General features: G+C 36.5%; 2 protein-coding genes across 2 annotated transcripts; both read left to right on the top strand.

Moving 5' to 3' along the window:
• Positions 1-2,697: 2,697 nt before the first annotated feature.
• Positions 2,698-5,927, top strand: LOC125867583 (polygalacturonase non-catalytic subunit AroGP2). Its single transcript, XM_049548133.1, has 2 exons — positions 2,698-2,824; positions 4,095-5,927. Exons 1-2 carry the CDS (start codon positions 2,756-2,758, stop codon positions 5,925-5,927), a joined length of 1,902 nt encoding a protein of 633 aa, XP_049404090.1. The 5' UTR covers positions 2,698-2,755.
• Positions 5,928-6,537: 610 nt separating this feature from the next.
• Positions 6,538-9,313, top strand: LOC125867585 (polygalacturonase non-catalytic subunit AroGP3-like). The gene is made up of 2 exons (XM_049548134.1): positions 6,538-6,629; positions 7,318-9,313. Exons 1-2 carry the CDS (start codon positions 6,561-6,563, stop codon positions 9,145-9,147), a joined length of 1,899 nt encoding a protein of 632 aa, XP_049404091.1. The 5' UTR covers positions 6,538-6,560; the 3' UTR covers positions 9,148-9,313.
• Positions 9,314-15,573: the final 6,260 nt, after the last annotated feature.

Genomic DNA, 15,573 nt, shown 5'->3' with positions numbered 1-15,573 from the left:
AGAAAGGGTAATTAAGAAGGTGGAGAAACGTTAAAAGGAAAATGAAAGCAACAAATTAACAACTACGTGCACTATATTTATTTGTGTGGTATCGAATCAAATTAACAACAAAAAAATTTCCTCTCCCGCTTACCTCTCGTCTCTCTCACTCCACCTTCTCTCTCGCGTCCCTCTCCCTCTTAATTTATGTGTATTTATGTTTCACATTTTAATTTTAAGTACTATACATGTGTCATGCACGACCCTGTAGTCATGTTTCACATTTTAATTTTAAGTAAAGTAACATACATGTATATGATACATAAGTACATTTGTGTATCTATGTTTTATACTCTTTTTATACCAACGCGTGATCTATTTCATAGCATATATATGCATCAATTTTTCTAGTACTATACATGTATTAGATGCACATGTACATCTATGTGTATATGTTTTGGTTGATAATTGATACATATGTGTATATGTCTATCGGTATTTCAATCTAACAAGAAATATTGCGAGAGAGCGAGAAGGGAGGCGAAATAGAGTTTTTCTATAAAAATTTAAAATGTTAATTTTTTGAAAGTATCAATAAGTTGTATAGATATAACACGTAGCTATGTTTTCCTAGATATGTAAATTTTCCTTTTCAGTGGAAAAGGATCCGCAATAAGCATAACTTATATCATCGATCACTGTGAATTCTTACAAAGTAGATGAGTTTTCTTTGTCCAAAGTCGAGATATGCTCATCATAATAAGATGCAATTTTTTTTCTTTATAGTTAAACACCTTGTCGTCATATTATGATGGAAACAAACTATGTTTCCCAGCACCCATAAATCATAATGGTTTATTTCTACGTTATAAATAAGATTTAGGTGTTTGACCCCATAACAGATGCTCCTATTGGTTAGTTCCCAAGCACTTAAGGTAAGTATTTTAGATTCGAGTTCTAGGAAGAAAAAAAAATCATTAGTAGGGTAAATACAGAGTATTTTTTTCCCCTTTAAACCTAGTCGATATAGTGATTCCCTATATTTTAATTATTATTTCATGTGTCTCTATTTACTTGTCCGCTTTTGAATTAATACATCTATTAAGAAAATAATGATTAATATAATAAATTTACTATTTTACCCCTATTAATTATTAAGTGGATGAATTAAAAACTTATGATTTTCAAGAAGTTTACCTTTTTTAAATGGCAAAAGTATTCATTACCCCCCTGAACTTGAAGCTTTTTATACGGTGTACACCTAAACTAAATTTCGTTTTAATTACCCCCGAACTTGTTTATTCCTCCGTTGCGTACATCTTTATTATCCACCTGGCGTAGAAATTGACAACACACTCTACTAGGCGCGTGAGGAAGTGATTTTTTGCCACATCATAACGCTACAGCGGTAAAAAAAAACGTAAAATCTTCATTTTTCTTTAATATTTGGCATATTTTAAACGAAAAATAGGGCAAAATGTAAATGAAAAATAAAGGAAACAAAGATTAACACTTACTTGGTAAGAATTTCAAACAAATTTGAAATTTAATCGACCAACTTCACGTCTAGAAAAATTCAAATCCAAAAATAACTTTTAAACAATGAATAAATTTAAGAAGAACTATCCAATGAATAAATATTATTCCCAACAATAAAAGTCTTGTGCTGGCATTTAATTTGAGTTCTCCGGTACTAAATATTAATTTCTTGAAGATTTTCGGGTTTAGTCCGAAAGTTTTAATGAGAAGTTTAGTCCGAAAGTTTTAGGTGAGAAGGTTTGATATTTATTTTTGCCATATTAATTTATCTAGGTGGCTATTATTTATCCAGGTGGAAATCCACGTCACTACTTTTGCCAGCTGTCGTGCGCGTGTAGTCACAATAGGAGCAGGTGGACAATAAAGGTGTACGCGACGGAAGAATAAACAAGTTCGGGAGGTAATTAAAACGAAATTTAGTTTAGGTGTACACAGTATAAAAAGCTTCAAGTTCAAGGGGGTAGTGAGTACTTTTGCCTTTTTATATTAATTAATTAAGGTTATAATAGGTAAATATTTTTTATCCTTTCTTGATGTCAAAATGAACAAATAATTAAGGATAACTAAGAAAAGAAAAATGCACAAGTAATTAGGTAGAGAGTATCAACAAAGCAAAAGCTATAATCGATCTTCCAGTTACCGAAAACTTTGCAACAACAAATCATCTCAAGAGCATGTGATTAATCAAGAAACCAAAAGTAGTGGTACTACTTCTTCCGTCTTAATTTGTGTTACTGTTTTTTAAAAAAATGACCTAGTTTAACTTGATACGGAGTTTTATTAAAAAAATAAATAAAACTTTTTAATCTTGTGTTTCTAAATCAAAATTATGTTACTTGTACCAAAATGTCCTTTAATTTTGTGACGTTAAATATGTCATGTAAAAAAACTGAAATTAAGGTGTTATAAAAAAAAGGACAGGAGTCATTCTCTTTTACATTACACTAAAAAAGAAAAACATGTCATTCATTTTAAAAGAGAGAGAATATCACTTTTTCATTATTAAAAATAACTTATCTTTAAAATTCTCCATTTAACCTTGATAAACTGATTTATAGTGACAAATCTTCAAAAGTTTTAGAACATAAGTTTCAAAAGTGGTTTTTAAATTAGAACATAACTAACACACCACTCCATCATCTTCTCTACCTTGTACTATAAATTGTGTGCCTCCAACCAAACATCCACACCAACCTTTTACTATTCACCTCATCTCTCTTTGTTTCGCACAAAAGAAATGCATAACAAAAATCTTGTTTCTTCCTACATCTTACTTGTTCTTTTGTTCTCACTACCATCTTTCAATGTAAGTAACAATCTTTAACTTTTATGCTCATCATTTAAGTTTCTTCAAGTAATCCTGATTTTGTCATAAGTAGTCTAAAAACTTTATATATATATACTCATGGGGTGTCAAATGATGGCTCATCGGGTGTCAAATGAAGTAATCCTGATTTGTCATATACTTTTTTCGTCACTTTACTTATTTACTATACTAAAAATAAAATTTTCACTACATTAATTACTTATTCTCCAAGTTGATTGAGATTATACACCAATGAATATAGATATTATGTTACAAATATGCAGTTTATTTATTATTTCTTTAAGAGAATACAATGTTCATTATAGACAAATAAAAATAAACGATAGGAGTAGATTCTTGTAACTTGATGTAACCCCATGGGGTGTCAATGAAGTAATCCTAATTAATTAAGGTGTTAATCGAAAATCGACGAAGAAAAACCAACATTTATTTGGTTTGGATTTGATTTTAAATTTTATAAGTCGATAAATTTTATTTGGATTAATTTTAGATTTATGTTTTACTCATATGATTTCGAATGAATTTAAGAACATATATATTCAAAAAAATTCTAAAGCTTGGTTGAATTTGTTTGTGGGTTCCGAACAACTATATCAGCTGAACCTAATAAGATAGCAATTATAATTTAAAAAGTAATAAGTTTTGTAATAGTAGATTACTTGATTTTTACATTTATAAGACCATAAAAGATATTATCCCATAAAACTCAGCTATGTAAAAGCCTCTCGGAGACCGACTTTTCTTTCTCTTTTCCGTGATCTGATAGGTCGAGCTCTCGTTGTTAATATCTAGATGCTAATAATTCAGTAGTAGATTAATGGCTATAAAATGAAATAAGAAAGTTATCTCTACGATAGATCAAAGGAGCACAAAATGAGATCCTTAAACCCTTTTTAATTTTTTGCAAGGAAAAGCACTCATTGAATACTGCGTACGTTTCTTGAATTTTTTTTTATATATAACTTGATTATATATTATATTGCTCGAATTTTTCAAAAATAGTCGATGAGTGCATGATGGATTCTTTAAAATTAGTGCATTTTTGGAGGATCTAACAAGGATGCGCGCAACAGGGCGTTGTTTTGAAGATTCTGTGCAACATAGATTACAAAAAATAGTTTCGCGATTATTTTTTTTCGTAAATTGAGGGTATATAACAAAAGGGGAAATGAGGGAGAATTGTATCTTCACCGATAAGATAAAAATTCAGATAGTCAACCAACTAAGCTATTAAAATTTCTGTTTGTAGATTGTTGTAGCTGGAGATGGAGAAAATTCTGGTGATGCTGGTAACCCATTTACACCAAAAGGTTATCTAATTAGATACTGGAAAAAACATGTCTCAAATGAATTACCAAAGCCATGGTTCCTTCTCAACAAAGCATCTCCATTGAATGCTGCACAATATGCAACTTATACTAAACTTGTTGCTGATCAAAATGCACTCACTACACACCTCCAATCCTTTTGCTCTTCAGCAAATCTCATGTGCGCACCAGATTTGTCACCAAGTCTCGTAAAACACACCGGAAATATCCACTTTACCACTTACGGCAACAAAAATTTCACCAATTACGGAACCAACGAACCTGGAATCGGAGTTAACTCCTTCAAAAACTATTCCGAGGATGCATCTGTAAATTCTTTCAGACGTTACGGTAGAGGTTCTCCCCGTGATAATAAATTTGACAATTATGCCCCTGATGGCAATGTAATTGAACAAAGTTTCAATTCCTATAGCACAAATACTCCAGGGGGTTCTGGCCAATTCACTAATTACGCCCCAAATACCAATGTCCCCGATCTGCGGTTCACTGCCTATTCCGATCAAGGAACAGGCGGGGAACAAGAATTCAAAACTTATTTAGAACAAGGGAATTCTGGTGGCCAATCTTTCAAAAGCTATGGCAAAAATGGGAATGGTGCAGATAGTAAATTCACCAGCTATGGAAACGAAACTAATGTTGCAGCCTCAACATTTACAAACTATGGTCAAAATGCAAATGGAGAAAATCAAAATTTCACTTCTTATGCTACTAACGGCAATAATCCTCAAAACAATTTCAACAACTATGGCGTTGGAGGTAATGGTCCATCCGAGACTTTCACTCACTACAGAGATCAATCAAATGTTGGTGATGACAAGTTCATTAACTATGTCAAGGATGCAAATGCTGGTGAAGCGAATTTCACCAACTATGGTCAATCATTCAATGAAGGTACTGATGTATTCACTACTTACGGCAAAGGGGGTAATGATCCGCATATTAATTTTAAGACTTACGGAGTTAACAACACTTTCAAAGATTATGTCAAAGATACTGCTACATTTTCCAATTACCAAAACGAAACTTCCCAGGATTTAGCTTCGTCGAGTGAGGTTGACGGTGGGAAAAAGGTGAACAATAACCGGTGGGTTGAGCCAGGAAAGTTTTTCCGGGAGAAGATGTTGAAGAGTGGTATAATCATGCCTATGCCAGATATAAAGGATAAGATGCCTAAAAGGTCATTTTTGCCCCGGGTGATTGCTTCGAAATTACCCTTTTCATACTCAAAAATTGATGAGCTGAAGAAAATTTTCCATGCCGCCAATGATTCTCAGGTGGCAAAGATGATCGGAAATGCCTTGAGCGAGTGTGAAAGAGAACCGAGCACTGGCGAGATGAAACAGTGTGTTAACTCAGCTGAAGATATGATTGATTTCGCAACATCAGTGTTGGGTCGAAATGTTGTGGTTCAAACAACTGAAAATACAAAAGGGTCAAATGGGAATATCATGATAGGATCTGTCAACGGAATCAATGGTGGAAAAGTTACCAGATCAGTATCCTGTCATCAAACCTTGTACCCTTCCTTACTATATTACTGTCACTCGGTTCCTAAAGTCCGTGTCTACCAAGCGGATATTTTGGACTCAAATTCAAAGGCTAAGATCAACCATGGTGTTGCCATTTGCCATGTGGATACTTCTTCATGGGGACCTAGTCATGGAGCCTTCATTGCACTCGGGTCAAGACCCGGGAAAATTGAGGTTTGCCACTGGATCTTTGAAAACGATATGACTTGGACAATCGCTGATTAAGCCCGGGGTAAAACAGGATTTTAATAAATATTTAAATTTTCTTGTTTGGGTTTAACCAAATGTATTAGAACTGTCAATTGACATTTGTTATGTGATCATTCTAATGTAATCTCTCTATATTTGGGCAAAAGTAATGTTATCCCCAGTTCACTTTTATTTGTCCATAAAGGATTTTGCACTTTATATAAGAAATAATAAATAAAATAAATAACATGCATATTTTATTATAATACACATATTAATTGGTGTATATAAAGTCTAAACCAACACAAATATACATTTAATTTGATGTGATATTATCCATTTAATCAAGCTTATATGATTTTTTTAAAAATAGCTCACACCATGACACCATGATGTTAATGTATATAATTATTGTACGTCCGTATAATCAGGAACAAGAGAATATTTCTTGATTAAGAATAATAATTTTAGTCATTTTTCTCACATAACACGTGAAATCAATTGCATTGGCAGTCATTTTCATGACATTCAGAAAAGTGTGAGTTTTGAACAGAGCGAGTAAAAATTAGTGGCAAGAACTAACCCCACACTCCCACCATCTTCAGTACTATAAATTTTGTGCATCAAACCAAATATACACACCAACATTCTACTCTTCACACTAAAGCAATGCATACCAAAACTTTTCTTTCTTCATGCATCTCACTTGTTCTTTTGTTCTCACTTTCATCTTTCAATGTAAGTAACTCTTATGCTCCTCTCTGTTTCAGTTTCTTGAAGTAATCTTCATTAGGTTTGGTACAAAATTTGATTTGATTTTGGTTTTAACCAAAAACATAATAAAAAAAATCGGATCGCACTAATTCAGTATAATACATATACATGTTATTTAACTTGGTTTCATATTATATATATCTACGCCTTCCAACTTTGTGTGTGCACAAATATACACTTAAATTTATATACAGTTGAACAAGTAGACACACACATTCTCCTTCACGTCCTTCCTACGTGTATTATGCCACGTAGGGTATGTCTACTTGTGCATACTCAAAGTTGAAGGTCATAAATGTTAGGTGAATCTAAATTAAACAGCATATTTATGTATTATGGTGACTAATTATTTCTTTTTCTGGCACAATCTTTAATCTCTTGTCTATTTGGGAAGGTTTTGCCGAATCCCATATTCCCAAATCACCTTTCAATCTTTACTCTCGTTTCTAGAGCAAAATAGTTGCATCAACATTGTTAACTGAGACAATTTCTTTTAACACTTTTATCAATGACAATTATTGTGAATTAAAAAACTGGAGCATGAAAAACTGACCCAATTGATTCGATTTTCTTTTAGAAGGAAATTGACTCAAATCTAACCACGAACACCCCTATTGTAACATTATGTACTCATGGTACGGTGCCAATGCAGGTTGTTGTGGCTAGAAATGGAGACAAATCCGGGAACCCATTTACGCCAAAAGGTTATCTGATTAGATACTGGAGTAAGCATGTGTCAAATGACTTACCAAAGCCATGGTTTCTTCTCAACAAGGCATCTCCATTGAATGCTGCACAATATGCAACTTACACTAAACTTGTTGCTGATCAAAATGCACTCACCACACACCTCCAATCCTTTTGCTCTTCAGCAAATCTCATGTGTGCACCAGATTTGTTACCAAATCTTGAAAAACACAAAGGAGATGTCCATTTTGTCTCTTACGGTGACAAGAACTTTACCAATTACGGCACCAAAGAATCTGGTGTCGGATTCAACTCCTTCAAGAACTATTCTGATCAAGGAAATTTCCCTGTGAATTCTTTCAGGCGCTACAGTAGAGATTCTCCCCATGATAATCAATTTGACAACTATGCCCCTGATGGCAATGTACCTGACCAAAGTTTCAACAGCTATAGCACAAATACTCCAGGGGGATCTGGCCAATTCAATAATTACGACCCAAATAGCAATGTTGCCAATATGGGGTTCAATTCCTATGCTGACAATGGAGCTGGTTCGGTCCAAAAATTCACAAATTACGCCCCAAGTGATTCTAATATCCCTAACATGCACTTTACTTCTTATTCTGACCACGGAACGGGAGGGGAAGAAGAATTCAAATCCTACTCAGACGATGCAAATGGTGGAGTCCAATCTTTCAAAAACTATGGAAAAGATGGGAATGGTCCTAATGGTAAATTCATCGAGTATGGAAACAAAGCCAATGATCCTCAAAATAATTTCAACAACTATGGCATTGAAGGTACTGGTCTATCTGAGACTTTTACTAACTACAGAGATCAATCAACTCTTGGTGATGACAAGTTCACCGTCTATGTTAAGGACGCAAATGGTGGTGAAGCAAATTTCACCAACTATGGTCAATCTACTGATGAATTTGATAACGGTACTGATGAATTCACTACCTATGGCGAAGGGGGTAATGACCCACATATTAATTTCAAAACTTACGGAGTTAACAACAACTTCAAAGGTTATGTCAAAGACACTGCCACATTTTCCAATTACCGAAACAAAACTTCCCAAGTTTCGGCTTCATTAACCGGTGGCAAAAAGGTGAATAACCGGTGGGTTGAGCCCGGAAAGTTTTTCCGGGAGAAGATGTTGAAGAGTGGTACAATCATGCCTATGCCAGATATTAAGGATAAGATGCCTAAAAGGTCATTTTTGCCCCGGGTGATTGCTGCGAAATTACCCTTTTCTACCTCAAAGATTGATGAGCTGAAGAAAATCTTCCATGCCGCCAATGATTCTCAGGTGGCAAAGATGATCGGCGATGCTCTCAGTGAATGTGAAAGAGCACCGAGCGCCGGTGAGACGAAATGGTGTGCTAACTCAGCCGAAGATATGATTGATTTCGCAATATCAGTGTTGGGTCGAAATGTGGTGGTTCGAACGACTGAGAATACAAAAGGATCAAAGGGGAATATCATGATAGGAGCAGTCAAAGGAATCAACGGTGGAAAAGTTACACAATCAGTATCATGTCACCAGACCTTGTTCCCTTACTTATTGTATTACTGTCATTCGGTTCCTAAAGTCCGGGTCTATGAAGCGGATATTTTGGACCCGAACTCAAAGGCTAAGATCAATCATGGTGTTGCCATTTGCCATGTGGATACTTCTTTATGGGGACCCAAGCACGGAGCCTTCATTGCACTTGGGTCAGGACCCGGGAAAATTGAGGTTTGTCACTGGATCTTTGAGAATGACATGACTTGGGCTGCTGCTGATTGAGCCAAGGAGTAAAACTTGGTTTTAATAAATATTCAAAGTTTCTATTGTTCTCTCTATATTTGGGCAAAGTAATGTATCCCCTATGTTCACTTTTATTCATCCGTAAAGGATTTTGCACTCTTTGTAAGAAATAAATAAAGTAAATAAGATGCATATTTTAATTATTATAATATACATAATCGAGGGTCCCTCTTATAGTAATGTTGTTGATTCTCAAAATCCTAATGATGTTAATGCTACTCCTGAGTATGATAATTGATTATTCTTATGCTTTCTGATGATGCCATGCTTGATGAAACACTCCTTCACCATGGAAGTGAATGAGGATTTCCCTGGCAACAATATGTAGTTGTGAAAATTAATCTAAAGTATTTTGTCGTGATTTTGACTTCAAAATTTTCACATTATACAAAAAGTCAAAATCTAAAGTAAGAACCCTATTCCTTTCCATTTTCTCTCTATTTCCTCTTAATTTTCTCTCTATATTGCACTTATATAGTTCTTTTCATGTTAGTTATTAGTATTTGTTTTATAAGCATTTTCTTATTGATTAAAATAACCGAAAACTGAACCATTAATTGAACATTTGAACTGCTTAATTAATTAAAATTCTTGGAGTACTATGACATAATACGTGGAATTAGAGTCCAACGAATATGGAAATAGATTGTCTTTGTATAAGCAAAGATGCAAAGTATCGTTATCGAATTCATCAAAACCATTACTTTTTTATGTGATACATATACTTATGTAAAAAAATCACAAAATTACAATAAATAGTAGATATATATACACTCTACTTAAAATATAATAAATTCAATGCTAAAAACTTTAAGTTTTTAATATTAAACGCATTTATATAACTTAAATCCTGAATCTACCCATAGCATGTTGTATCGAAATGGAAAAATCAAGAAAGTGCAAAAATAATACTCCTAATAAAAAGGAAATAAATAATGATGGAGACCCTTAAATGCCAAAGAGAAATAAACACTTCACTTCCTATTCCGACCACGGAACGGGTGGGGAACAAGAATTCAAATCCTACTCAGACGATGCAAATGAAGCTAATCAATCTTTCATAAACTATGGCAAAGATGGGAATGGTGCTAATAGTAAATTCAACAGCTATGGAAACAAAGGCACTGCTATAAACAAATTCAAAAACTATGGCGTTGAAGGTAATGGTATATCTGAGACTTTTACTAACTACAGAGAACAATCAAGTTTTGGTAATGACAGGTTCACTAGCTATGTTAAGGACGCAAATGGCGGTGAAGCAAATTTCACCAACTATGATCAATCATTCAATGAAGGTACTGATGAATTCATTACCTATGGCAAAGGAGGTAATGACCCACATATTAATTTCAAGTCTTACGGCCAGAGGTAAAAACAACTTCAAAGGTTATGTCAAAGACACTGCCACATTTTCCAATTACCGAAACAAAACTCCATCATTGACCGGTGGCATAAAGGTGAATAACCGGTGGGTTGAGCCCGGAAAGTTTTTCCGGGAGAAGATGTTGAAGAGTGTACAATCATGCCTATGCCAGATATTAAGGATAAGATGCCTAAAAGGTCCTTTTTGCCCCGGGTGATTGCTGCGAAATTACCCTTTTCTACCTCAAAAATTGGTGAGCTGAAGAATTTTCCATGCCGCCAATGATTCTCAGGTGGCAAAGATGATCGGCGATGCATTGAGTGAGTGTGAAAGAGCACCGAGCGCCGGTTAGACGAAACGGTGTGCTAACTCAGCTGAAGATATGATTGAATTCGCAATATTAGTGTTGAATTGAAATGTGGTGGTTCGAACGACTGAGAATACAAAAGGATCAAACGGTAATATCATGATAGGATCGGTCAAAGGAATCAACGGTGGAAAAGTCACCAAATCAGTATCATGTCATCAGACCTTGTACCCCTTACCTACTGTATTACTGTCATTCGGTTCCTAAAGTTCGAGTCTATGAAGCGGATATTTTGGACCCGAATTCAAAGGCTAAGATCAATCATGGTGTTGCCATTTGCCATGTGGATACTTCTTTATGGGGACCCAAGCACGGAGCCTTCATTGCACTCGGGTCAGGACCCGGGAAAATAGAGGTTTGTCACTAGATCTTTGAGAATGACATGACTTGGGCAATTGCTGATTGAGCTCTACGTGTGTTTAAAGTATGTGGAAAATTAAGTTTGAATGGCTATTAGTTTATGTATTTGTCTATTGTTGCCTCTGTATGCGGGGAAAAGTAATGTACTCCTTATGTTCACTTTTATTTGTTGCACTTTTGTTAAGAAATAATAAATAAAACGCATGTTTTATTAAAATATTTACATTAATTTTTGTATAGTTTCAATGAACTTGGGAAATAATTTGAAAATGAATAAATAGTTAATGTTAAGGATAATGGAGAAGAAAAATACATATTTTTTCATATACTAAAGAGTACTCTGAGGTTACAAAATTTTAATCGCTCTAAGTTTCAAACCTCTAAGAATGCAAAAGAATAATCTATGCCAGAAGAGAATTATGGGCAAACCTTGAAAATCAAACCAAAAGAGAAAGATGCATAAACCATTAAAAGCTTAAACAAAAAATTGATTAGTTGTATGTTTATGCCAGAAGACTAGTCTGCCCATATAATTTAAAAATTGAAAAAAGAAAAGGTTCGAAAAGTCTCTAACATATCAAGTATGGTTTAAAATTTGTCCTTCTAATTGTTGGATCCTAATTGATGGAGTACTGTTACAAAGAACCCCATTGCTAATTTTATTATTCATGCTTTCCCCCAATAATTTGTTTGGAGATATGGAGAGCGAGATGCTCTACAAAATTTGATGCTTTTAAGCCTTCTGTATACAGAACTAAAGCTAACATTCTTTTTACCATTGTGCAAATTTTCAAGAATAAATTTGGCAAAGCTAGCATTGTAAAGTCTTGGAGAAATATATTATATACATTACATTCTGGATACCGAAATTCATCACAGAACCAGTACCACAATTAAATAGATAAAACCTCCTAATATGTCTGTAAAACTCAACAGTGATGGTAGTTTCATTCAAGGCTGTTGTGGTGGAGGTGGTCTGATTAGAAACTCATTTGGGAACCTCTTGTTTTCTTACTGCATCAACTTGGGACCTGGTATGAGCAACATTGCGAAAATGGTTGTTCTTCTTTTTGGCCTTAAATGGTGTGCTAATAGAGGCTTCTCTAAAGTCTGGGTTGAAACAAACTCCATGCTGTTAGCCAAATGTATTAACAAAGATTGGGACACGCAGTGAATGATTAATGATATGATTCAAGATGCTAGAAAATTAATCGAAGAGCATGGTTACCATATTAGTCATTGCTTTAGGGAGGCTAATAAACCCGCTGACAAGCTTGCCACCTTAAGTCGTGGTATTAAAGGGCTTCATCTCTTCAACTCTTTTTCGGTCCTTCCTAAGCAAGTTTGAGGTCTTTACAATATGGATAGATTGGATTTCCTAGCTTTAGAACTAAACCAATGAGCCCTGTTAATATTATTTATGAGCCCTTAAAATTGTATGTTTTGAGCTAATCTGGACCCCCCCTCCCCCTTTTTTGGTGATACTTAGTAGAACAGTTTTACATTGTTACTATCGCTTTATCATGTCAAAGTTTGGGATGTCAAAATCAAAGTCATACTTTTGCCCAAATCAATGATCAAAGTTGATTATTTTTTTTTTTATAAAAAAAATAGGTTAAAAATTGTTAAGAAGTCCCACATCGGTAGAGGGATGGAAAATTAATCTCCTTATATGAACTTGGACAAACCTTCTCTTATGAGCTAGCTTTTGGGGTTGAGTTAGGCCTATGTGTCATATCTTCGCATGGTATCAGAGTCAGGTTCGTCCCAATTTGTTGTTCACCGATGTTGGACCCTCATTTAGAAGTGTTCACGCTCCAGTTGAGGTCTAGGCGTGCGGGGAGTGTTAAGAAGTCACACATCGGTATATGGATGGGGAATTGGTCTCCTTATATGGACTTGGACAAACCTCCCTCATGAGCTAGCTTTTGAGGTTGAGTTAGGCCAAGGTGTCATATCTTTACAAAAAATTTCCCTCCTTTTATCTATTGAATCTCAATTCCCTTGATGTTTATTTTTGACTTAAAAACATTCCTCCTTCAAATGATATTATGAAATGACAGATATCATACTTTAATTAAATAGGTAGCGATTTGTCACGTCCCGCCACATCACAATTAAATTTGGCGTCCGGATAGGGGCGGAAGGGTCTAGAGTTGTGGAGAGGTTTCCGGAAGACTCTAGAACCCTTTAGATTATTCAAGAAGGCTAGAGAATTCCCTAGAATTCTCTAGAATAACTTAGAAGGCAATAGAAGGTCCTAGATAGTTTCCAAGAAAGCCTTAGGATTCTCTAGAATGTATAGAGAATTCTAGAAGAGGGACTAGATATTTTCTTGGAAAGCTTTAGAATTTCCTAGAATTAGTAGAAGATTCTAGNGAAAGCCTTAGGATTCTCTACAATGTATAGAGAATTCTAGAAGAGGGACTAGATATTTTCTTGGAAAGCTTTAGAATTTCCTAGAATTAGTAGAAGATTCTAGGGAGGGACCAAAGTGTAATTATTAGAAGGACTTGTAAAGTAATTTTTATTTGCACTTAGGCCCTTAGGAAGTTGTATAAATAGAAGGGGCCTCTCATTTGTAATCATCCAACCAAGAATCTAATTACTCAAGTGTAAAGCATTCTCCAAGCAATATAAAGCCTTCTTCCAAAATTCTCTAAGTCTTTCCTTAAGCATTCTCTTAGCGATCTTAGTTTCAAAGGGCTTACTTGAGCTTACAAGATCGTGAAAAATTTGTGAGTAAGTTGTCAAGTGCCGCACGGAGCATTAGTAAGACTCTAAGTCCGTGACAACGTGGTATCAGAGCGAAGGTTTGCACTAAGGGAATGGCAACCGAAGGGGACGTAAACGCCGCTAGCACTACCAACATCCGTCCGGATGGTGGAAAGAAGTCCCGAAAGGGAAAGAAGCACCAAAAGAGTAATGAGGAAATGCTGCTGGATCCCACACCAAGTGAGGCGCTAACATCTCATCCACCTTCGACCATCGAAGCAAGTGACGATGAATGTGGCGAGGAGCCTATTGACGTCACCGCTGGAGAAGAATGGGTCGCAAGGGTTGAAGTGGCGAGGCAGGCCGTGGAGATATTAGGCCGGCGTTTGAACGTGGCTGATGGCAAGTTCAAGACTCTTGAGGACTTCACCCTTGAAGAGACCGAAAACATTCGTAAGGAGTTGGAGGGACGTCAGCGGGCCGAGTTTGAGATGAAGGAGGCTATCACTTCCTTGGAGTGTCGGCTCATGGAGGCGTTGAGCACGATTGAGACCATGAAGGCCGAGATGAAAGCACTCAAGGAAGGTGGGGCAGCTGGAGGATCATCGTCGCTTGACCGAGATAGGGAGGCCAGGGTCGAGGCTCCCAAGCCACCTATGTTCAAAGGCGTCCGTGACGCGCAAGAGGTGGAGAATTTCCTTTGGCATTTGGAGAATTACTTCAAGTGCAACGGGCTGAAGAGCGACGAGAGTAAGATCAACACCGCTGTGTTGTATCTTTCGGAGATGGCCATGCTATGGTGGAGGCGCAAGGAGGCCAAGATAGGGAAGGGGACGTGCACCATCAATACCTGGGAGCAATTCCAGGATGAGTTCAAGAAAGCCTTCTTCCCTAACAACGTCATCTATGAGGCGAAGCGCAAGTTTAGGGAGCTGAAGCAAACGGGTAGCATCCGCGCATATGTGCAGGAGTTCACTACCCTCACACTTCAAATTCCTAACCTCACAGATGATGATATGTTGTTCCACTTCATGGATGGGCTACAAAATTGGGCCAGGACGGAGTTAGAACGTCGGCAAGTCAGGACCATAGATGAAGCCATCACGCAGGCCGAAGCTTTGACAGACTTCAAGCATGAGAAGCCCGAGAGAGCCAGAGGAGAGGAGATAAGAGGTAGTCATGACCATGGTGGGGGAGACCGTGGCAAAGGCGAGGAGCAGCGGCCACATCCCAAGAATCATGATACCTATAAGTCCGATGGCAAGAAGTCTGAACGTCATGGCAACAAGGAGAGGAAGATAGAGGTTGCCAACAAAGGTGGCTGCTACATATGCGGCGGGCCGCATGGTTATGCAAGGTGCCCTGAACTGAAGAGCCTTGGTGCTATCCTGCGAGAGCGGAAGGAGAAAGACGCCCAAGAGCAAGGACAAGGCGATGGGACAACGCAGTTGGGCTTGATAGGACTATGCGGAGCCATCACGAAGCAGCCAGAGAAGCCAAGAGGATACGGCGCGCAGTATGTCGATCTTAAGATCAATGGAAAGCCCGCTTGTGCTTTGGTCGACACGGGTGCAGAGGTCAACCTCATGACCAAAAAGGC

Source organism: Solanum stenotomum, chromosome 6, assembly GCF_019186545.1.
Source record: "Solanum stenotomum isolate F172 chromosome 6, ASM1918654v1, whole genome shotgun sequence".
Taxonomy (NCBI): domain Eukaryota; kingdom Viridiplantae; phylum Streptophyta; class Magnoliopsida; order Solanales; family Solanaceae; genus Solanum; species Solanum stenotomum.
The sequence above is the reverse complement of the archived record's forward strand: the minus strand, read 5'-3'. Positions and strand labels throughout refer to the sequence as shown.

Coding starts and splice junctions, on each gene's coding strand:
- LOC125867583 (XM_049548133.1), top strand. CDS start 2,756: ATGCATAACAAAAATCTTGTTTCTTCCTACATCTTACTTGTTCTTTTG. Junction 2,825..4,094: donor TCTCACTACCATCTTTCAAT/GTAAGTAACAAT, acceptor TTCTGTTTGTAG/ATTGTTGTAGCTGGAGATGG.
- LOC125867585 (XM_049548134.1), top strand. CDS start 6,561: ATGCATACCAAAACTTTTCTTTCTTCATGCATCTCACTTGTTCTTTTG. Junction 6,630..7,317: donor TCTCACTTTCATCTTTCAAT/GTAAGTAACTCT, acceptor GTGCCAATGCAG/GTTGTTGTGGCTAGAAATGG.